General features: G+C 43.4%; 1 protein-coding gene across 1 annotated transcript in view; it reads right to left on the bottom strand.

Annotated features, from left to right (window-relative positions):
* Positions 1-24,355, bottom strand: part of LOC127571939 (mediator of RNA polymerase II transcription subunit 12-like protein) — a 499,625-nt gene that overhangs the window by 390,741 nt on the left and 84,529 nt on the right. Inside the window, exons 9-11 of the mRNA XM_052018705.1 lie at positions 8,858-9,007; positions 6,833-6,932; positions 3,056-3,192 (exon numbers count right to left, since the gene is read on the bottom strand). Coding sequence (XP_051874665.1) covers positions 3,056-3,192; positions 6,833-6,932; positions 8,858-9,007 — 387 coding nt within the window. The remainder of the gene's footprint in view (positions 1-3,055; positions 3,193-6,832; positions 6,933-8,857; positions 9,008-24,355) is intronic.

Genomic DNA, 24,355 nt, shown 5'->3' with positions numbered 1-24,355 from the left:
AACATTCTCAGGAAGGCCACTAACTAAATGACTTTTATACAGCCCAGGTATATAATCTGCTTTTCAGTCAAGAGCCTTGAGGAAATTCCCCCTTACCCTTTACCTCCAGAGATGCATGACTAAGAAGCATCACAGGTCAACAGAAACGCGAGTGGAAAATCCACCGAATAACCTACATTGATCTGAGGAATGAGAACAAATACAGAAACTGCTTGGTTGCTCTTTGTGATGAGAAATGTCAGTCAACCTTGCTATGGGCATCATCAGCCCACAAGGACTCCTACCCTTAAGAAAGTCACACCCTAAGCAAGCTTAAGGAGAGATTTCAATGCAGTAAACAGAAGTAAATAGTTTCCAGTGCCAGAAGGCTCAGCAACCACATAGCACAGATATAGGAAACCGATAAAACACAAGAGCAGAAAGGAAGAAAGATTCAACCTATCCCCCAACCGCCTGACAGGAACACAATGGGTAAAATGTGTTCAGTAATAACTTAAAAATAGGAATATTTGTAAGGAAACTAATTACAGGTTCGTGGGGAGGATCAGGGCCATGTGATAAAACGGATAGTCTAAGAGCTGGACCAAGGACTCTGGGCCAAATGGCCTCCAGTGTGCTAGGAAACAAAATGAGGGTCTTGAACACAACAGGATCCTAGTCAGAAGTGAATGAGGTCAGCAATTTCTGAACATTGTATCCTGTGTAGAAGCCTTGACCTTGCAGAATAGGGCATTCGCCACTTTGTGGCTATGGACACGTTGGGCCCATGACCCAGGGGTCTCTTCTTCAAATATTCATCCAATTTACTCTCTCAAAGGAAGTAATAAATTCTGCTTCAATTCCTCCATGGCAAATAATTTCTTATTTCAATAACACTCTGGCTACAGAAACCCAAAGTTGTCTCCTCAGTTGACGATTTTAAGATAACACATCATTGACATGAGAAAATCGCTTTTCCGATTCACCTTCTTGATTTTAAACTGCTACTCTGTGCTCTCCTGTTGAATCAATGCCAGTTTCACAAAGATCCTCTCAAAGCTGAAATTTCCCCAGATCCAGTATTACCCAGGTGTAACTAGACTATCTGCTCTCTGTGTACTTGCTGTGACAGTGCTTCCAAAACAGCATCGAATTTTCTACTGTGACCATATGCTTACCTTGTGTCATTTCATCACACATCATTATTCTTCTACACTATTAATTTACTTTCAAATGGAGACAAAGTAATCGTTCTTTATCCAGAGTTATCCACATTCACAGCTTCAGGGAATACCCTGCTGAGTCATTAAGCTCTGTACATCCACACTCATTGACATGTCTCCAGTTAAAGGGTCCTCCTCCCATCATCTATACCTCACACTTTCTGTATATCACCTTGTATTGAAGCATAACATTACTGATTCTTACCAGCTGTAACCTTAAGACATCCCATTCCTGCGTATTTATCTTTTGCTGAATCTGCATGCCATTGGTTACACCAGCGTTCACTGCCCCTGAACTGAGCAGCATGGTTGGCAATTCGAGGAAGTGAACAGATGGGTTAGTAAGTTTGCAGATGACACGAAGGTTGGAGTGTTGTAGATAGTGTAGAAGGCTGTGGTAGGTTACAACAGGATATAGACAGGATGCAGAGTTGGGCGGAGAAGTGGCAGATGGAGTTTAATCTAGAAAAGTCTAAAGTGATACACTTTGGAAGATCGAACTTGAAGGTGGAGTACAAGGTTAATGGCAGGATTCTTAGCAGTATGGAGGAACAGAGGGATCTTGGGGTCCAAATCCATAGATCCCTCAAGGTTGCCGCACAAGTTGATAGGGTGGTTAAGGCGGCGTATGGAGTGCTGGCCTTCATTAGTCGGGGGATTGCATTCAAGAGGCATGAAGTAGTATTGCAGCTCTATAAAACTCTGGTTAGACCACACTTAGAGTACTATGTTCAGTTCTGATCACTTCATCATAGGAAGGATGTGGAAGCTTTAGAGAGGGTGCAGAGGAGACTTACCAGCATGCTGCCTGGATTAGAGAACATGTCTTACGAGGAAATATTGAGCGAGCTAGGGCTTTCCTCTTTGGAGTGACGCAGGATGAGAGGCAACTTGATAGAGGCGTATAGGATTATGAGGGACATAGATAAAGTGGACAGCCAGCACCTTTTCCCCAGAGCAGCAAAGGCCAATACCAGAGTTTAAGGTCAGAGGAGGAAAGTTTAGGGGAGATATCAGGGGTAGTTTTTTTTTCAAAAAACACCGAGAGTAGTGGGTGCTTGGAATGCACTGCCAGGGATGGTGGTAGAGGCTGATACAATAGGGACATTTAAAAGACTCTTAGATAGGTACATGGATGTAAGAAAAATGGAGGGTCATGGGCTGTGTAGGAGGGAAGGGTTAGACTGATCATGGAGTAGGTTTGTATAGGTCGGCACAACATTGTGGGCCATAGGGCCCGTACTGTGCTGTACTGTTTTATGTTCTGTAATTCAGGAGGCAGGTAGGATTAAGTTAAGTTTAGGAATCACACATAGGCCATCCAGGAAGCAGATTTCTTTCCCTATGAACACAGCAAGTCAGTTGGGTTCTGATAATGATCTGATATTTTCAGAATCACCAGTCACAATTTATTCCAGATTTAGTGAATTTAAACTCAATTAATCAACAGTACCTAAGATATTGCACAGAATTTTTTTTAAGTATACATTAACCTTGACCCTGACCCTATACGTTTCCATCCAACATTGACTATTCCAATGTCTTCCACCTGATCTTCTACCTACTAGGAATGCAACCCATCTCTGCCACTCATGTTCTAAGATGCACCAAATTCCTTACTCGTCACTATTAGCTTTTTATTCCAGATTTAATAAACCCAATTTAAATCCTCAGTGACATGGTGAGAGTTTAACTTGTGTTTCTGGACCTGTAGAGCAGGCCTCTGGAAACTACAGCAGTTAGGTCACATAACCACTATGCTAAATACCCAATACTGCACTGTATTCTTTCATGATATGGGTCCATGGCACATTTCCCTAGTAATGGACACCAAAGGCAGAACAACCACTCACCTCTTGGCTCTCCTTGCCCTGACTGGAACCGAATATCTTGTGATCAAGGCTATCCAGGGAGTTACTGGAGTCAGATCTGTCAAAGCAATGACGATCCAGTACTTCCAACGTATGCAAGACCTTACTGATTGTAAAACCTATAGGAAGGATAAAATGGAAGCAGCAAAAACAAAAGTACATATTATTTAGTTGAAAATTTAAATAATAAACCAATACCAAATATTCATCCACGTAGATTAGATCTTACTCATAGTGCAAGGAAGTCCACCTGTATGTTAATCAGTGATCTTTGAACATGGAACATTACAGCACAGTACACGCCCTTCGGCCCACAATGTTGTGCCGACATTTTATCCTGCTCTAAGGTCTATCTAACCCTTCCCTCCCTCATAGCTCCCCATTTCTCTATCATTCATGTGTCTATCTAAGAGCCTCTTAAATGTCCCTAATGTATCTGCCCCCACAACCTCCGCCAGCAGTGCATTCCACACACCCATCACTCTGTGTAAAAAAAACCCTGACATCCCCCTTATACTTTCCTCCAATCACCTTAAAATGATGTCCCCTCATGTTAGCCATTGTCACTCTGGGAAAAAGTCTCTGACTGTCCACTCGATCTAAGCCTCTTATCATCTTGTACACCTCTATCAAGTCACCTCTCATCCTCCTCCTCTCCAAAGAGAAAAGCCCTAGCTCGCTCAACCTATCCTCATTAGACATGCTCTCCAATCCAGGAAACATCCTGGTAAATCTCCTCTGCACCCTCTCTAAAGCTTCCACATCCTTTCTACAATGAGGTGACCAGAACTGAACGCAATACTCCAAGTGTGGTCTGACCAGAGTTCTATAGAGCTGCAACATCACCTTGTGGCTCTTGAACTCAATACCACAACTAATGAAGGCCAACACACCATACAGATGGAATTTTGCCTGACACAAGCTAACAAGGGACGAAGGGACCAATTAAATCCCTGCATAATGTGCCAAATGTCTTGGGTTGATGCATTGCTAAAGTTTGAGGATTTACAACCTCTATCCACCTTTTGCCCACAACCTTAATCCCAGCAACAGAGTAGTTAGCAGAAAATGGAGTTTAACACCCAGAACCTCTGGATATTCATTGCATTGAGGTGGGATAGGAGACAGGTCTAACCAAGATGAACTTTTCCCTGAAGTATTGGCAGATTGCCCTGTGATTGCCCTACAGGTGATTTCATTGAAACATACAAAATTCCTGCAGGATTAGATTGGTAGATGTAGGGATGATGTTTCACCTGGTTGTTGGGTCTGGAGCCAGGGAGGTCATAGTCTCAAAATAAGTCAGCCATTTAGGACTGAAACAAGAAAATTCTTCACCCTGTGGGTAGCAAATCTGTGGAATTCTCTACTCAAGAGGGCTGTGGAGGCTCAGTCGTGGAGTAAATTCAAGACAGAAAATGAACGGTGTTTTAGTGTAAATGAGATAATGAACCCCAATGGTTCTGGTTGTTTTTATTTTGCACTGTCTTTTTCTTCACTGCCTTGTATAATATGTTCTGTGTGTTGTCTGTACCTACGTGCCTGTGATGCTGCCGCAAGGTTTTCATTGTACCATTACGTCACCGTACTTGTACACATGACAATAACCTCAACTTTACGACAAGAACATCCAACATCACATTTTGACGTATTTTTCAGTAAACCATAAGCTACACAACACGGCATCCAATCTATCCTTTACAACTATTTGTCAAACATGGCCAACACTGTCCCATACTTGCTCATTTTAAGTTGTCTGGGTCTGTAAATTTTTTATTTCTCTTTATCACATTATGGCCACACAAATTGTCACCTACACGATCAGCCTGACGAACCGTACTTATTTCAAATAAATTGACCATTCTCAATCAGTCAGATAATTAGACAAGGGGAAACTGCTGTAGACAAGAAAGGCCTAAAAGCTGAATTTAATAAAGTCTTTAAAATTGTGAACATTATTGATAAATAAAGTGAAACCATTTCTACCGGCAGTTGATTGGTAACCAGAGAACAGATTTAAGATGATTACTGAAATAACCAGAGGGAAGTGGGTTATTTTTTTCCAAAAAAAAACAGCGAGTGTTTATGATCTGAATTGTGCTGCATGGGATAATACCTAAGCCTGAAAAGGTAATATTTATAGAGCAACAAACAACCTACTGGAGGAATTCGGTGGGTCAAGCAGTATCTGTGGGGTAAAGGAATTGTCAGCGTTTCAGGTCTGATACAGGTTTTGACCAAAACGTCAACAATTCCTTCCCCCACCCCCCACATGCTGCTCGACCCGCTGAGTTCCTCCAGCAGATTGTTTGTTTCTCCATATTCCAGCATCTGCAGTCTCTTGTGACTCAATATTTCGAGGGCCTTAGGGATAGAGAGGGAATAATTGTTAAAGTGCCAGCTCAGGCACAATGGATAAACAAGCCCATTCCTGGGCTGTCAGATTTAAAAAGCCGTCAGTGTGATCCCACAAAATGAGATTTCTGCCCGCTATAACCAAGAGTGCACTCAAGTGCACCACCTAATGGCAAAATGTTACTTTACAGTCTTCTAAAATCTAAACCCTCAGCCCAAGGAATTCCACCCTGGTCAGGAGCATTGAACGTGCCATACAGAAGCAGCTTCACCCTGCCTCCCAAGTTCAGCAATGCTGACTTCAGTGGAATGGGATATCAAAAAATGTACTCAAAGATACTCACTGTATCTCCCCTCCCATTGGGAGCCTTAAGGGGAAAATGGACACAGAAGTCTGGGTCTGTGTAAATTTTTTATTTCTCTTTATTTATATTATGGCCACACTAATTGTCACCTGCACGATCAGCTTGACGAACTGGATTTATTCCAATTAAATTGGCCATTCTCAGAGCATTTAACTTTTTTTTTAAAAAGGAACAGAGACTTTCTGTTCACTAATAGGGAGCGACTCCTCGGTTGGACTCCTGACTGCTCGGAGCCATTTGTCCATCAGACAGCTGATCCTCTGCGTAGATCTTAGGCAGCAGATGAAAATACCAAAGAACAATGACATACATTTACAAAGGTAGACCTTTACCCACATGCTTGCCTTTGCTTCTCCAGAAGGCTTGACATTCGACGACAGAGAACTGTTCAATGACCATTACTTTTGGGAATGTGTGGGAGTTGGAGAAGGGAGGGGTCAAAGCCCTTCCAGAGAGATCCAAAAGCCTCAGTGTTCTGTTACTCAGTTCTAGTTTCAAAGGTAAAAGGACCTTTTCAATAATGTGACAGATTTCCTGGTGAAGACCTGGCTGTCAGGAAACTCAAAGGGGAAAGATTTATCAGCAAAGGACCAGTTTATCCATGATAGTTGAGTGACCACCTTCAGTGTTACCACAAAGCAAATAATCAAGTAAATTGCTTGAAGAACTCAGTAGATCAGGCAGCATCTGTGAAGAGAAACGGACAGTCGACGTTTTGGGTCGAGACCCTTCATCTGGTATCCAGACCATTTTTGATTCGAGACCCTTCTAGATTAAGGGTCTCAACCTGAAATGTCAGCTGTCCATCCCACCCCCCCCCCCCCCCACAGATGCTGCTCGACCTGCTGAGTTCCTCCAGCAGATTGTGTGTGGCTCCAGACTCCAGCATCTGCAGTCTCTTGTGTCTCCAAATAATCAAGTTTGCTGGGGTGACTGTAGACACCTGTAGAGGAAGGGTTCCGTCACACAGGGGATGGGACAGAGATGGCCACATGCATTCTGCTTTTGCAGTACTTTCCAACTGCAGAAACCACTCTACCTGCAGTGGACTCCTGACATTTGTCAAAGGACCACCGGACTTCCACGGCTCGTCCTCGTTGCTTGATCTGCTGCTCCACTTCATAAATTTTGGCTCGGACCTAAAGTATTGAAATAAGTATTCAGTATTCACCAAAAGAGAACAAACGCACAAGGCAGTGTGCAAGATGGCATGCATGTATCTGTGTGTGTTCGCGTGTGTGCATGCAATCTTTGCCTCCCTGTACTATATATAAAAGCCACAATGTATTAAGAACTTTAGGTGCACACTTCCTTCAAGTGTGACATTTGCTTCTAGTAACATTTTCCTGTTCCTTCAAATGCTTCTGCTCTTAGCTTTTGAGGAACTTCCTGTATGGAGAAATTACCTGCCATATATCCCAGCCGTGTCCCCCAATGCCAGGAGCACTGCAAGACCAACCATCCTGGTTTGGCAACAGCAACCCTCTGCTCCATTACTGATTGCCCCTCTCACCAGCACCACTTCCAAATTATGTCCTGGTGATAACGGGATTGACGAGATGCTGCCCATCCTCTCCACCTCAACCTTAATTGTACAAAATTAATACAAAGTTCCTTTGTCATTTCAGCTGCTCTAATTAATGGACAAAAGCACCAACTGCATACCAGTGTCATTTTCATAACAGGTGTCTTCCCCTCCAAGTAACACAATGAACTAACTCTGGTCATTCAAAAGCAAAACACCACAGATAGAGGAAACCTGAAATTCTGATGAAAAGTCATTAAACTGGAATTTATCTATCTCCACAGATGCTCCTTGAGCTGCTGAGTGTTTCCAGAACGTTCTAGTTTCTGACCTCTCACCATTCCCATACCTTTGCCCCTATTTCCGAGTAAACCTCAATTGCCACAGTTTGCAGTTCATAATTGATCTCTAATATTCTCCTCCAACATGGCGCTTATGCAGTGAGGATCTCTCTGCAGTTTTATGTGCATTGGCACCATTATCTCCTTACCAGTACCCCCACTCACCATGTTGAAAACTCACTTTGCTCCTGCGTGCTGCAAGAAACCCTTCAAGTTCACCTTAGGCCCTTGCAACTAACAATTAGTCTCCATCTACACCAAACTCTCTCCTAAAATTCAGAAATACGTATCCAGTGTCACCAACATACCAGCTCTCCTGGCCCACACAATCATATAATCAGAAGTATCCACTAGTAATCAGAATTACCCTCCCACCTGTCCCTCCGTATAGAACAGGCTTCAAAAATATAGGATACAAAATTAACCTTTTCAAATCCAGAACCCAAACTCAAGCCCAAAAACATCCTAGTACCTGAATATTCTAATTCTCCAGTTTCAGAAAAACTGCTCCCCCTCCGTCCCTTTTTTCTCTCCCACAAAGCTACCCGGTTCCTCCTTTACTCAGCCCAAACCCCCATCACCCTGTTTCTTGCCCCTCCTCCACTCACTCAATCTGCCCATCACCCACACACCCTTCCCACTGGTTCCCCTCCCCTTACTGTTTCCATCCGCCCTCCCCACCCCCCTCACTTGATTCCACGCTCCACCTTCCTCTCCTATCAGATTCCATCATCTGCGGCCCTTTGTCGCCTCCACCTATCACCTCCTGCGATCTCCACTCTCCCCTCCTCCATCTGCCGATCACCCCTCCCCACCTGGATCCACCTATCGCTTGCCAGCTCTGACTCCACCCCTCCCCTTCACCTTTTTATACGAGCTCTCTCCCCTCCACCTTTCAGTCCAGATGAAGGGTTTCAACATGAAATGTTGACTGCCCATCTCCCTCCATAGATGTTCCCTGACCCACAGAGTTCCTCCAGCAACTTGTTTGTTGCTAACTTGGATATTATCCTGTTTTTCCCAATATCTTTTGCCATGGATAACAAGACCAAGTGTGCAGACTGAGTGACCACTGACACAAAATGACAAACCATCTACACACACCCAACCCTTCAATTCCAGTTTACATTCATCCACTTGCATCCAAATATACTGGGGGAAAACGAACAGCATGCCACACCAGCCTGTCCATCTATACCTGTTGATTGAAGGTGGAACTCCCTCCTGGCATAGGTAAACACGATGGGGCCACTTGGAGAAGGTCAAGCGGTGAGCCAGGATTGCTGCTTTTACTTTCATTTGTGGAATAATTCCACACCAAGGCACTGGGGCAACATAAAGTTATTGTCTGTAGAAAGAAGATCAGGCTTTGTAATCAATTGATACAGATATGTAAATGATTAAAATCTACTGTGCAATTAAAACAGCTAGAACAGCAGCAACACAGTTACATAGATCTAAATTAAACAATATACAGTAAGCATTAACCAATGATACATAGCAAGGTGTGTGTTTGTTTTCAATCGTGGGAGGTTTAAAAATCAAAGCTTTGCTTTAAACTGAAGCCAAGGCAGTTTAGAAAGCAAATGGAGATGGGTGAATACAACTGAGTGCAAGTCAGAAGCAGTTTTTGAATGCAAATAAACCATTTCTGTAAAACAACAAGGTCCCACATGGTAGGCTGGTCTAGAAGGTTCGTTCCCATGGAATCCAGGGAGAGATAGTTAGGTGGATTCAAAATTGGCTTGGAGATGGGAAGCAGAGGGTGGTGGTTGAAGGATGTTTATTGGAATGGAGGTTGGCGACTAGTGGCGTGCCACAGGGATCGGTGTTATAACCCTTGTTATTCATATTTATATAAATGATTTGGATGCGAATGTACAAGGCTTGATCAGTAGGTTTGCGGATGTCACAAAATTAGGAGGTGTTGTTGATAGTAAAGATTATCATAGATTACAGGGGGATCTTGATCAGTTAGGGAAGTGGGCCGAGGAGTGGCAAATGGATTTTCAATACAGATAAGTGTGAGGTGATGCACTTTGTAAAGTCAAACCAGCGTAGGACTTATACAATGAATGGCAGGGCACCAGAGAGTGTAATGGAACAGCGGGACCTAGGAGTACAAGTGCATAGTTTGTTAAAATCAGCGTCACAGGTAGACAAGGTGGCGAAAAAGGCATTTGGCACGCTGGCCTTCATCAGTCAGGACGCTGACTTTAGGAGTTGGGACATTATGTTGCAGTTGTACAAGTCATTGGTGCGGCTGCACTTGGAGTACTGTGTACAGTTTTGGTCACCCTGTTGCAGGAAAGGCGTGGTTAAACTGGAAAGAGTGCAGAAAAGATTTATGAGGACATTGCCAGGACTGGAGGGCCTGAGTTATAGGGAGAGGTTGGCCAGGTTAGGTCTTTACTCCTTACAATGTAGGAGAATGAGGGGCGAACTTATAGAAGTGTTTAGTTATGAGAGGCATAGATAAGGTGGATGGTAACAGTCTTTGCTCCAGGGCAGGAGAGTCCAAAACTAGGGGGCATAGATATAGGGTGAGAGGGGAAAGATTTAAAAGGGACCTGAGGGGCAACTGTTTCACGCAGAGGGTGGTGAATATATGGAACGAGCTGCCAGAGGAAATGAGGCAGGTACAGAAGTATCATTTAAGAAGAACTTGGATAGGTACATGGAGGGGCGGGGCTTAGAGGGATATGGGCCAAACGCAGGAAATTGTGACAAGCTGGGAGGGCACAGTGGTCGGTATGGACTGGTTGAGCCAAAGGGCCTGTATCTGTGCTGTATTGCTCTCTGACTCTATAACAATGGAATAATATATAAAAAAAATCAGGAACTCTTCAGACTCAGTTAATTCCCTTCCTGACCAACAACACACCATGCCATGTACAAACATATCAGTTTCAATGGAAAATGTGCAGAATCTGAAATTTGGCCTTCTCTTCATCGAGTCATACAGCACAAAAACAGGCCCTTCGGCCCAACTGGTCCATGCTGACCAAGATGCCCATCTAAGCTAGTCCCATTTGCCAGCATTTGGCCCATAACCTTCTACCTTCTAAATCCATGTACTTGTCCAACTATCTTTTAAAAGTTGGTGGAAGGTGGTTTTGGAATGACAAGCACAATGGGTCCAGCACCGACCTGAGGCACACCACCAGATACAGGCCTCCAGTCCGAAAAACCACCTTCCATCATCAACCTCTGCTTCCTCCCATCAAACCAATTAGCCAGCTCTCCCTGGATTCCATGCAATCTAACCTTCCAGACCAGCCTACCATGTGGAACCTGACCAAAGGCCTTAATGAAGTCCATTTAAACCACATCTATCACCCTGCCCTTATCAAACTTTTTTGGTCACCTCATCAAAAAACTTGATCAGAATCCAATCCAATAAAATCCTATTTTGTTTAGTCAGGCATCCAAAACCAATGCCTCCAAATTAAAGTCCCTCCATACATCTACAATAAAACAATCCTAGAAATTCGTGAAATAAAAAGAGGCCATTCAGCCCATCTTGTCCGGTCAAAAATGATACTTAGACTAATCCTACCTCCCAACTTTTGGTTTATTGTCCTGCAGATTATGGCTCTTTAAATTCTCATCCAGGTACTATTTTCTCCAAAATGCAGAGAGGGTTTCTACTTCCACCATCCATTCAGGCAGCAAGTTTCAGACACCCCATCACTCACTCAGTGATAACTTCCCCACCCCACCCCACCCCCATTCCCCTTTTTTAATATCCAGTTGCATGGGAAAATTAATGGCACACAACCAAAATGCTCAAGTGCTAATCCACGAGATGAAGAATGAAAGAATTTTAGTGAGTTACAAATTATAATCATTGAGAGCTAGAAAGATTTATACAGATGCAGTCCCAACACATTCCACTTCAACTATGTAATTGAAATGTCAAGCCTAAGAACATGAATGTCCTTGAGAACATTACGATGACTCAAGTCATTTATCCACCAACTATTTTCATCTTCCCTTGTGATTTGGGTACAAGTCAAAGGCCAAAGAACAACTTTGTCACCATCAGCATGTCTGTTGAAAAACTGAGCAAATTTACTAACCTGTGAAGTAAGATGGAAACTGAGAACTCAAGCTATTCCTTACTAAGCTGAGGAACATCCTGCGATTGAAATAAGTGGGAGTGAAGGTAAAGCCAAGGACTTTCAACTGCAATTACCTCAGTGTGACGTTGTATAGCTCAGCATGCTGGAAGCTTACAAGAAGAACAGCTTGCAAGGAAGATTTTCTGAAGCTCCTCAGAATGTTCTAAAGATCCCAGATAAATGCCACCACGTGAACTGCTGAAGGAGCTCTCAGCTAGACAACAGGTGGGAAGTCTAAATGAGGTCATCCAGAGATGACGACCCCATCTACATCCCAAGGATGGTAAACAACAGAGAAAGAGATGATGCCAGTGGCTTGATGTCAGATACCATAAGTCAGGCCGAAGTCCAGCACCAGTAATGGCCTCTGATATGGGAATCTCATGTACCATTTAGGACACAAGACCGATCGTGATCTGGGAAATTTTTGACTGGAATCTGCTTTATTGGCTCAGGTAGAGTGGAAATACAAGCCTGGTCTGAGAGGGCTAAACAGTCTGTTTCTGCATTCCATAAACTCCTACATTTTCTTTTATATCTATTTAACTTAGGGGCAGGCACGGTAGTGTAAAGGGGCAGGCATAGTAGTGTAGCAGTAAGGGTAACGCTATTACAGCGCCAGCGACCCATGTTCAATTCCGGTCGCTGTCTGCAAGGAGTTTGTACATTGTCCCCGTGTCTGCGTGGGTTTCCTCTGGGTGCTCCGGTTTCCTCCCACATTCCAAAGACGTACAGGTTAGGAAGTTGTGAGCATGCTATGTTGGCACCGGAAGTGTGGCGACACTTGCAGGCTGCCCCCAGAACACTCTACACAAAAGATGCATTTCACTGTGTGTTTCGATGTGCATGTGACTAATAAAGATTTCTTATCTAATCTAATCGGTAATTGTTTTATTATTGTCCCATGTACCAAGATACAGTGTAGAGTCCTTGTTTGCCTGCCATCCAGACTGATCACTCCATACATAAGTATTGAGGTGGTACAAAAGGAATACAATAACAGAAGGCAGAATATAGTGTTACAGTTACAGAGAAAGTGCAGTGCAGGGAGACAATAAGGTGCAAGGGCCATAACGTGGTAGATTGAAAGATCAGAAGTTATTTATCATACAAGAGGTCCATACAAGGGTCTTATAACAGCAGGACAGAAGCTGTCCTTGAGCCTAGTGGTACATATCCTTAAGTTTTTGTATCTTCCGCCTGACGGAAGGTGGGAGAGGAGAAAATGACTGAGGTGGGAGGGGTCCTTGATTATGTTGGCTGCTTTCCCGAGGTAGCAGGAAGCATGGACAGAGTCAATGGAAGGGAGGCTGGTTTTCATGATAGACTGGGCTGTGTTCACAACTCTCTGCAATTTCTTGCGGTCTTATTTATTTACCATCCAGTTCGTAGGATGTGGCCATTGCTGGCAACAACCGTCCATCAAAATTGTCTCTTCCCACTCCATCCTCCCACCCTCTTCTCCACCCCTCCAGTTAAAAGTCAACCACATTAGTGGGTCTGGTATCATATTGCCAATGTGTGCAAGGAGAGTCCCTGTCCTCTGAAAGACATGATGAATCATATGTGGGGTTCTTTTCAGAGGCAGTTTATTGTAGGATGCTTTTTTCCCCCCGATTCCAGATTTATTTAATTGCTTGCATTTAAATTCCTACTGTGGTGGGATTCGAACCCACATTTACAGGATCACTCGTCCAGAACATTGGCTGCTTGAAAATGTAATGTGAACACAGGCAGTAGAGTGTGAATAGCAAAACACTGCAGATTCTGGAAATCTGAAATAAAAACAGACAATGCCGGAAATACTCAACAGGACAGGCAGCATCTGATGACGAATGTCAATTCTGCTTCTCTCTTCATAGATGCTGCTTGACTAGCTGAGCCTTTCCAGCATTTTCTAATTTTACTGAAGAATGAATGGTCTCCATCAACATTTCCATGCCTAAGGCAATGTGGGTTTTAATGTTTCCAGCTAGTATGGACTGATAAAGAACATTATTATTGGTTTATTAATGTCACGTGTACTGAGGTACAGTGAACAACTTTGTTTTGCGTGCCACCCATAAAGATCATTTCATTGCAACAGTGCATTGAGGTAGTACATGGGAAAACAATAACAGAATGTAGAATAAAGTGTTACAGTTACAGGGAAAGTGCAGGCAGACAATAAGTGCAAGGCCACAACGAGGTTGATTGCGAGGTCAAGGGTCCATCTTAATGTATTAGGGGATCATTCAACAGTCTTATAATGGTGGGATAGAAGCAGCCCTTGAGCCTGGTGGTTATGTGCTTTCAGGGTTTTGCATCTTCTGCCCGATGGGAAGGGGGAGAAGAGAGAATGTCCAGGATGGGTGGGGTCTTTGATTATGCTGGCTGCTTTACCAAGGCAGCGAGAAGTGTTGACAGAGTCCATGGAGGGGAGGCTGGTTTCTGTGATGTGCTGAGCTGTGTCCACAACTCTCTGCAATTTCTTGCTGTCACGGACAGCAGTTGCCATACCAAGCCACGATGCATCCGGATAGGATGCTTTCTATGGTGCATCGATAAAAATTGGCGAGGGTCAAAGGGGACATGCTGAATTTCCTTAGCCTCCTGTGGAAGTAGAGGTGCTGGTGAGCTTTCTTGGCTGTGGCAAAAGGATCGGTATAATGTATCTCACCAAAGCACAATGAACCCTGCATATGCAACTTTAGCACAGAAATGTGCTGTACCTTTGTCCAAATGCAAGTGGCAGCAGCTCAACAGATTAGCACATCAACCTCCCAACCCAGGTATCCCAGTCCACATAACTTGTAACACATATTAACACAGAACAGTACAGCACAGGAAAAGGCCCTTAGGTCCACGACATCTGTGCCAAACATTAACGGAAGTTTATCAGTTTTCAAGTAAGTAGCAGGTCACAGGTTAAAGGCATCAAATTGAACAGGATTGTCAAGTGGGTAGCTTATTCTTCTACAAAGCACCGCTACCCTCCCGAGAGGTCCACAACATATTGTGTGGCATATTCCCAAAACAGAAATGCTGGAAATCATGTTCAAGGTCCCAAGTGGCATTCTGCAGCTGTTCAAAAACCAGTGGAGAGTTAAAGATATTACGTATATCTGTGCATGTAATCGAAAAGAAAATGGAGGACTGACCCTTATCCCAATAAGACAGGTCAGCTCGATCATAACAGCAAAGGATCATGTCAGGCCCATTAAGATTTGACCACAGAAATCTGTGAAGTATCTTTACAGTTAAAAGAGAGTGGAAGCAGCATTAACTCCATTTTATTTCTACAGAAGGTAAAGTGAGTGCATTCATTTGCATAGCATCTATCACCAACACCAGACGTCTCAAAGCACTTAACAGCCAATGAAGTATTTCTGAAGTGCAGTCATGGTTGTAATTCAGGACAACATCACAGCCCATTTGTACACTGCAATATCCAGAACCAAAAGTGTGAAAATGACCATTGGGAAATGCATTTCTCTTTCAATTATTTGGTCAAAGAATAAACATTGGAAAACTTCCAACTTGATTAATAATACATGTCCTCACAAAAAGATGTAAATAAATGCAATAATAATGAGCATCTGGAATAGATGGTCCTTTTTATATTGTGGGTATTTCAGTTTAGCAGAGCATTATAGAGACTGAAAGTTGATGCACCTCCTAATTAAGGAGTTCTTCTAAATAACTCTAAATACCTGATTCTACCAACTATTAAAAAAGAAAAAAAATCCCCAAACCAAACCAAAAATAAAAGCAGTAAAATTCAAGCATTTGTTTTAAGACAGCCATTTGCTGCTCTATGAATGGCTCATTGGAACTAGAACCTCAACAACACTGCAGAGTTACAAGCCTGCTGAAGGCACTGCTAAAACTTTCTCTTTCCACAGATGCTGCCTAGCCTGCTGAGGTTTTTTTTAAGCATTTTCTTTCTTATTTCAGGTTTCCAGCACCTTCAGTTTTCTTTTTATTTTCAGATCAATGCACTTAACAGGAAGAGTGCCAAAAGATTAAATACAGTGGTGTGTGCTGCAGCAATTTACGAAGTGTGGCAGTCTCTGTTATAATCACATAAAAGTCAATTCTGACACTTTTATCACTTTATATGCTTAGGGGGGGGAAAAAGTGACATCTGTTCAATTCTACCAACAACTGACAATTATCCAGCACTTGTATTTGTACCTACAGTGAAGCAACCATTCAAAAGGAACAATACTGACAAAACAAGTGGCTACTATGCAGAGACGGCAAAGCAGAACAAAAGCTGATGATTATCTAGCAGATGTCTACTACCCAGTGCAAAACCAAAGACCAGCTCTAGACATTGACAAAGATCTTGTTGGCATACAGCCTGGCTAATGATTGGAAGTTAAACTTCAACACTTAGAAATGAAAATACATCTCGGGCTTTCATGGAGTCTGCCCTACAAATCCCAAAAGCCTTCCTTCAGCAAGATAGGAAAGCTATCCGTAATGTAATTCCTCCAGTAACGACATTCTTTCAGCTTGAATAAACCCTAACAGAATTACAAGCAAGCCATTTAGTCACAGCAATAGTCATGGAAATTTATTGGTCTGGATTTAATAGGGAATTGCCATCAGTTCTGCAAGGAACGCTTGTATTGCTCAACACAAGTGCCGGTAGTTTGCAAGATCTACTCAACCGAGAGGCCACAAATTCACTCCACCAGCCATTTCCCCATTGAGTACAATGGAGGAACAGAATCTTGCTGAGATCACCGGGGTGGGGGGGGGGGGGGGGGGGGGGGGGGGGGAAATCGACTCTTGGATCACATGCCAGATTAGTTCCAGCACAGAAAACACTATCCCATCTATTTGAAGGAGGATTTACAAGAAAGAATAAGGCATTTTTATTGAACTATTGGAGTCATAGAACCATAGAGTTGTACAGCATAGAAAACAGACCCTTCGGTGCAACTCATCCATGCCGAAGTTGCCTATCTAAATTAGTTCCATTTGTCCACAATTGGCCCATATCCCTCTAAACTTTTCCTATCCATGTACCTGTCCAAATATCTTTTAAATGTTGTAATTGTACTTGCCTCTACCACTTCCTCTGGCAGCTCATTCCATAAACCCACCACCGTCTGGGTGAAAAAGTTGCCCCTCAGGTGCTTTTTAAATCTTTCACCTTAAACCCATGACCTCCAGTTTTGGACTCCACCACTCTGGAAAAAGGACCTGTGACCATTCTCCTTGTCTATGCCTTTCGTGATTTTATAAACATCGATAAGATCACTATTTATTTTGTTTAAATTTCTAATTACTTGCAAACATGTGTGTCTTTAATTGGCATCCTTTCTCAAAATAGATTAAAACTGTTTATTCAATTGTTTCATAATTTTTTTTGAATGCTTCTGATGTCCACAAGGAAAACATTAATGACTTTGGCTGCTCCCCTTGATCTGGGCAAACAAGATGGCAAGTTCAGAAGAGTGATTAATGAGTGGGGAGTGTGAGGGGTGGGCCCATGTCAGTAGAATACAAGCCAACATCTCCTCAGTTCAAGAACAAAAAGAGATTTGTGCATCTGTAGCATCTTTGACTTCTTCCAGGTACCCTAAATCAGTTCATGTCGCTGAGGTATTTTCTATTTTTCCACTGAAGTAGTTCTATCTGTGTTGTACTGTAAGAAATATGGTTGTAACTTTCACAAAGCAAGGCCCAAATTTTTAGAGATGTCAACTAAAGACCAAGACACCGGAGAATACTCCCATGCTCTTCAAAGCACTGCCTTTCCATAGTTTAGATCTACTTGACAAAAAGTCTCTAATAAAATGCTCCCAGAACTCAATGGGGAGGTTGGGAAGGGGAGGACTATTCCCTGGAGCATGGGTGACACTATAGAGGTATATAAAATCATGGAGGGGCATGGACAGGGTGAAGGCAAACAGTATTTTTCTCATGGTTGGGGAATCAAAAATGAGAGGCCATAGGTTTAAGGCAAGAGAGGAAAGATTTAAAAGAGTCCTGAGGGGCAACTTCTTCACGTGAATGTATGAAATGAACTGCTAGAGGAAGTGGTCAAGGCAGGTACATTGAAGAAGACATTTGGCCAGGTACATGGATCGGAAAGGTTTAGAGGGATAAGGGTCAAAAGGAGACAAATGGGACTAGATTAGATGGGCTAATTAGTCAGCATGGACCAGCTGGGCCAAATGGCCTGTTTCTGTGCTATATTACTCTTAAAAAAGAACAGTTCTCTTCCGTTCAGCATCAACAGAAAACTCGTACAGACCAACTTTAACCCCATATACCTGTTGCCCAGTGGAGAGTTAAAATGGCTACGGCATCTTATTCCCTCAAACATCCTACTGCCTTCCCAGCCTGACCATTGAGCAGGCAATGGAGACACCAGACAATATGCTGATCAGATGATGCCATCCAGATGAGACGGGACTTTTAACCAAATATGTGAGGATAAGGAAATCTCCCCTCAGCCAACCTGCAGGGAAGGTGGGAGAGCCAGAGTGTAATTGATAATTGGTTTATTATTGTCAATCACATGTACCAATATACAGTGAAAAGCTGTGTTTTGCATGACATCCAAACATCATTCCAAATACAAGTTTGAATGCGCAGGAACACAACAAGCTGCAGAGAGTAGTGGACTCTGCCCAATACATCATGGGCATATCCTTCCCCATTGGTAGTATCTACATGAGGCGCTGCCTCAGGAAGGCAATATCATCAAAGATCCCCACCATCCGGGCCATGCCATCTTCCCGCAGCTACCATCAGGCAGGAGGTACAGAAGCCTGAAGTCCCACATCACCAGGTTCAAGAACAGCTACTTCCCTTCAACCATTCGGTTCTTGAACCAACCTGCACAACCCTGATCACTACCCCAGTATAGCAGCACTATGATTACTTTGCACTACAATGGACTTTTCTTGTTCTAATTGTGTTCTTTCTTGTAAAAATTGTGTACAATTTATGGTTATGGTTTACTTGTGAATATTGTAACTCTTATGCTATGTGCCTGTGATGCTGCTGCAAGTAAGTTTATCATTGCACCTGTGCACACATGTACTTGTGCATATGACAATAAACTCAACTTTGACATTGAGGTTGTACAAACAATAAACAGAATGGGGCAGCCCAAAATGCAAAAATTCATGTGCTATTTAAACACTGGGGCAGACATTCTGATCTGATGCCTATTCTAATGCCAGGACATACCCCACAGATGGTTCTGATTTAAAGCAGGGATGGCACCTTCCACCCTGGTGCCCATCTCTGCCCTGCTCTGGTGGATCTTTGTGGAACCCAGCAGAGAAGCACAATATTCTCCAGGCTTCCCAGTTCTCTGGCTGGGAAATCTGCCCCTGAACCTGGTTAAACCAGGCACAAGCACCATAGCGTCCATTCAATTCAGGAGAAAATCAAGCAGCTATAAGCTTTATTATTACTTTTAATTATTCTAATTCATTTTTAGTGTGTTGTAAAGAAATAATATTTTTAATTATTCATGTACCATTTCTTAAAATATCCAAGCCTTACCTAATATATGCAAAGGTCAAAAACGGCTAGAAACATTCAACAGCCCTGACTGCTCGTCAATCTAGAGGCCGGACCTCACTAGCTGAGAGTGCAGCCACCTAGCTGTGCTGAGACAACCCCACACAGTGCTGGAGCACACTGGAGTGCCAGGAGCCAGGATCCCCGTGGAAGACTGCCAGAGACAGTGTTTGAACACACAAGGGCAGTTGGACTGCAATTTTCAGCCAATTAGTTGTGTGTTTCTTGTGGGCCAGAAGGAGCAGCAGTTCTTCCCTGGCATCCCCCCTGCAGAAACCTTGGGACTCACAGCTCTGTGTCCAGGCTATGCCTCTCTTTGCTCCAACCAATTTACGCTCTGATCAATCTGTACCCACTCAATGAAATCTTTACTTCAGGACCCTGTCAGCAGCTTCCACATGTCCAAAATCTGGTAAATTGGTAAATTAAGTTGGTTTGTTACTGTCACATGTACCGAGGTACAGTAAAAAAAACTTGTCTTGCATACCGTTCATACAGATCAATTCATTACAACAGTACATTGAGGTAAAACAATAACAGAAGGCAGAATATAGTGTTACAGTTACAGAGAAAGTGCAGTGCAGGCAGACAATAAGGTGCAAGGCCATAACGAAGTAGATTGTGAGGCCAAGAGTCCTCACCTGGACCCTGTTGGCCAATCACCTCATGCTGTCTGCCAGTGTCAGGTAAACCAGAACCTGTCCATCTTCCTCTCCCTCTCGCACACTGCCATCTCTCCACACCGTTCCCCAGTCCTATCCTCTCACTGTCCACTCTCCGCTCTCTTCCCCCATTTGCCTCCTACCATTCTATCCAGACCTCATGTCTTTCCCCCAACCTGTCTCCCCATCTTTCTTCTGCTGTTAGACCCTTACCACAAGAGGCCATTCACTCCACATTGGCTCTGTACAGCAATCCAGCCATTCCCATTTGCACTGCCCCCATGATATTTTCCCCTCGAATCCCTACCCAATTCCCTTTGAAATTCCTAAGTATTCGCACCAACCTTACAGACAATGAATTCCAGATCATCACCACAACCTGAACATAGAACCTGAACAGTACAGCACAGGAACAGGCCCTTTGGCCCACGATGTTGTGCCAAACTAAATTAAGCTAACAATGCCTACTTAAACTAATGCCTTCTGCCTGCACATGTTCAATATCCCTCCACTCTCTGCATATTCATGTGCCTATCTAAGAGCCTGTTAAATGCCTCTGTTGTATCTGCCTCCACCACCACCCCCGGTAGCACATTCCAGGCACCCACCACTCTCTGTGCAAGAAAACTTGCCCTTTGAACTTTCACTCTCTCACCTTAAATACATGCCCTCCAGTATTATACATTTCAACTCTGGGGAAAAAGATACCAGCTGTCTACTCTACTTCTAACTCTCAAATCTTATAAACTCCCCTCGGCCTCCACCACTCCACAGAAAACCACCCTGGTTTTTTCCAACTTCTCCTTATAGCACATGCCTTCTAATCCAGGCAGCATCCTGGTAAATCTCTTCTGCACCTTCTCCATAGCCTCTACATCCTTCCTATAATGAGGCGACCAGAACCGAATGCAATACTCCAGATGTGGCCTAACCAGTTTTTTTTTTAAGAGCTGCAACATAACTTCCCATCTCTTGAACTTAATGCCTCAACTAATAAAGGCAAGCATGCTGTACACCTTCTCTTCCACCCTATCAACTTGTGCAGCCACTTTCAGGGAGCTATGGAATTGGACCCCAAGATCCCTCTGTACATCAATGCTGTCAAGGGTCCTCCCATTAACTGTGTACTTTTCCCTTCACATTTGATCTCCCAAAGTGCAACACCTCACACTTGCCCAGATTAAACTCCATCCATCATTTCTCTGCCCATATCTGCAACTGATCTATATCCCACTTTGCCCAAGAGGTTTTTTTTTTCCATTTTCCCCTCCTTGTACCTTTTGCCCATCACTCTGGATCCATGTTCTCTAGTCATCTAAGCATCTCCTAGTGGGAACAGCCTCCCTTTTACGATCTTACCCACATCTATCCAATCTCCTTTACTCAAAGGAGAACAGTCCCAGCTCTCTCCACAGAATCCACATCCTTCCTAAAGTCCGTTGACCAGAAAGGGCTACAATCCTTCAGCTGTGGCATTAGCAATGCTTTATAAAGGTCCAACTTAACTTCCCCACTTCTGCAGACACAAGAGACTGCAGATACTGGAATCCAGAGCAACAAACTATCTGTTGGAGGAACTCAGTGGGTCAAGCAGTGAAGAAAGGAACTGCTGATGTTATGGGTAGCATCAACAATTTACCTCTCGCTGCCTTGGTGAAGCAGCCAGCATAATCAAAGACCCCACCCACCCGGGTCATTCTCTCTTCTCTCCTCTTCCATCAGGTAGAAGATACAGGAGCCTGAGGGCACGTACCACCAGACTTAAGGACAGCTTCTACCCCACTGTGTTAAGACTATTGAACCGTTCCCTTATACGATGAGATGGACTCTGACCTCACGATCTACCTTGTTGTGACCTTGCACCTTATTGCACTGCACTTTCTCTGTAGCTGTGACACTTTGTACTGTTATTGTTTTTACTTGTACTACATCAATGCACTCTGTACTAACCCAATGTAAATGCACTGCGTAATGAATTGACCTGTATGATCTGTATGCAAGACAAGTTTTTCACTGGACCTCAGTACAAGTGACGATAATAAACCAATACCTTTACTTCCTCCCCCCCCCCCCAACAGATGCTGCTCAACCTGCCGAGTTCCTCCAGCAGATTGTTTGTTGCTCCCTACTTCTGTATTCTGCCCCAATGTTTAATGAAGCCTCACGTCCCATATGCTTTACCAACACCTTCGTCAAAATGGTTACCACTTCTGAGGAGGATCAATGCACATAAACATCCAGGTCCCTCTTGGCCCGCACAAACTTGAGAATACTGAAACAAAATCAGATGGAATTTGTGGCTTGAATTCAGGGTCACCAAGACTCCAGAATTAAATGAATATGGATTGTAAAGTGGTAGGGAGGGGGAGTTAAAAGGCCATAGGAGCTGATAAAGAAAAGGGAACAAGGAGGAACGAGGGGGAGGAAAGTAATGACAGATTGGTGGACAACCTCAGGTCAAATATGGTAGCAAGGCTCTGTTACAAGAGTTGTCAGAATGAAGAATAGAGTCATTATCTAAGAGTAGTTTGTGACAGGGTTATACTTCCTTAGAGGCAGTACGTGTATAAGTTATTATTATTGCAGTCTGCACTGTTAGCAGAAGGATGCAATCTCTGCTTGGGAATAATTCCCTTAATTTTAAAAAGAAAACAGGAGGTGATAATTTATTATCTCCATTTCCCTCGACTGTGTTCTACCCATTATGCACCAACTTCATTCTGTTGTGATCAGCAAGCTGGGAGGTGTGATGAAGCATCAGGATGACTGCCCCTCCAATTAACCTCAACATCCTTGACCATGGAAGAAGCAACAAACCTGCAATTGAACTTGGTGCTTCATTATAAGAATAGATAGCAAACTATGAATGTGTTTAAACTCCAGTCTCTCAAAATGACCTGACACTCACTGGAAATTGTATGTCTGTGCCTGCGTCCATGTCTCCCTGTCCATCTGCATGTGGGGTGGGAGGAGGGTGGGCAGAGGAATGGACTTCCACCACCATTTACAAAAAGAATATTTACAAAGCACATTCAGAAATCACTTCTCAGTGAACTATTAAACTGGCACATTTTTTTTTAAAGCCATGCCAGATCACACCTAGCCCATTGCCTGTCAGGTCAAAGTGTCCTTGAAGCAGCAGCCAATTATTTGCTTAAACAAGAAAGGCCCACATCTGACCTTGATGCCAAACACTTTAAACAGGCAGGGGAGAAAAGAGAAAGCGCTGAGAGGCAGTAAGTGTTTAATTTACAATTAGGGCCTCGTGAAATTCTTTTCATGTCCCAGAAACCACAGATAGGAGAGAATTGAGCGAAAAACTCAGTCCAGAAGCACTTCACAAAAGAAACATGAATTCATGTTTGACTTCTCCTGCATATTACAGCCAATTAAATCCTGTTCTGAAGTTTTTCCACTGGTGTAATGTAGGAATAATCAACAAGTTCCCACAAACAGCAATGTAATATTGACCCAGATCATCTAATGACTCAGTTCACTGATATGCATCAGGCAGGTCACTAGAGAATCAACCTTATTCTCATAGAGCCATACAGCATGGAAACAGACCCTTCAGCCCAACTGGTCCATGCCAACTAAGATGCCCTAAGCTAGTCCCATTTCCCTGCGTTTGACCCTTATCCCTCAAATCTTTCCTATCCATATACCTGTCCAAGTACCTTTTAAATGTTGTTAATGTACCTGCTTCAACCACTTCCTCTGGCAGCTCATTCCATATAACGGACCACTCTCTGGGTGAAAAAGTTGCCCCTCGGGTTCCTACTAAATGTCTCCCCTCACACCTTAAACTTATACCTGCTAGTTCCCGATTCCCCAACCCTGGCAAAAAGACTGCATGCATTTACCCTATCTATGCCCTTGATAATTTTATACACCTTGACAAGATCACCCCTCATTTTCCTACACTCCAATGAAACAGTCCCAACTTGCTCAACCCCTCTCCGTAACTCAGTCCCTCGAGTCCCAGCAATATCCTCATAAATCTCCCCTGCATTTTTTCTCCTTTAAAGTGGTGAGATCATCGACAGACAAGTCCTCCACAGGTTACGACAGCATTCCGTTCCTAGAACATAGAATACTACAGCTCAGTACAGGCCCTTCGTCCCATAATGTTGTGCCGAAATTTTATCCTGCTCTATCTAACCCTTCCTTCCCACATAGCCCCCTATTTTTCTATCATTCATGTGTCTATCTAAGGGTCTCTTAAACTTCGCGAATGTATCTGCCCCCACAACCTCTGCAGGCAGTGCATTCCATGCACCCACTACTCTCTGTGTAAAAAACTTACCCCTGACATCCCCCTTATAGGGAGCATTGGAAAGGGTGCAGAGGAGATTTACCAAGATGCTGCCTGGT

The sequence above is a fragment of the Pristis pectinata genome, chromosome 6 (assembly GCF_009764475.1).
Source record: "Pristis pectinata isolate sPriPec2 chromosome 6, sPriPec2.1.pri, whole genome shotgun sequence".
In the NCBI taxonomy this organism is placed as follows: Eukaryota; Metazoa; Chordata; class Chondrichthyes; order Rhinopristiformes; family Pristidae; genus Pristis; species Pristis pectinata.
Note: the sequence above shows the minus strand (reverse complement) of the source record. Positions and strands in the feature narration are given on the sequence as shown.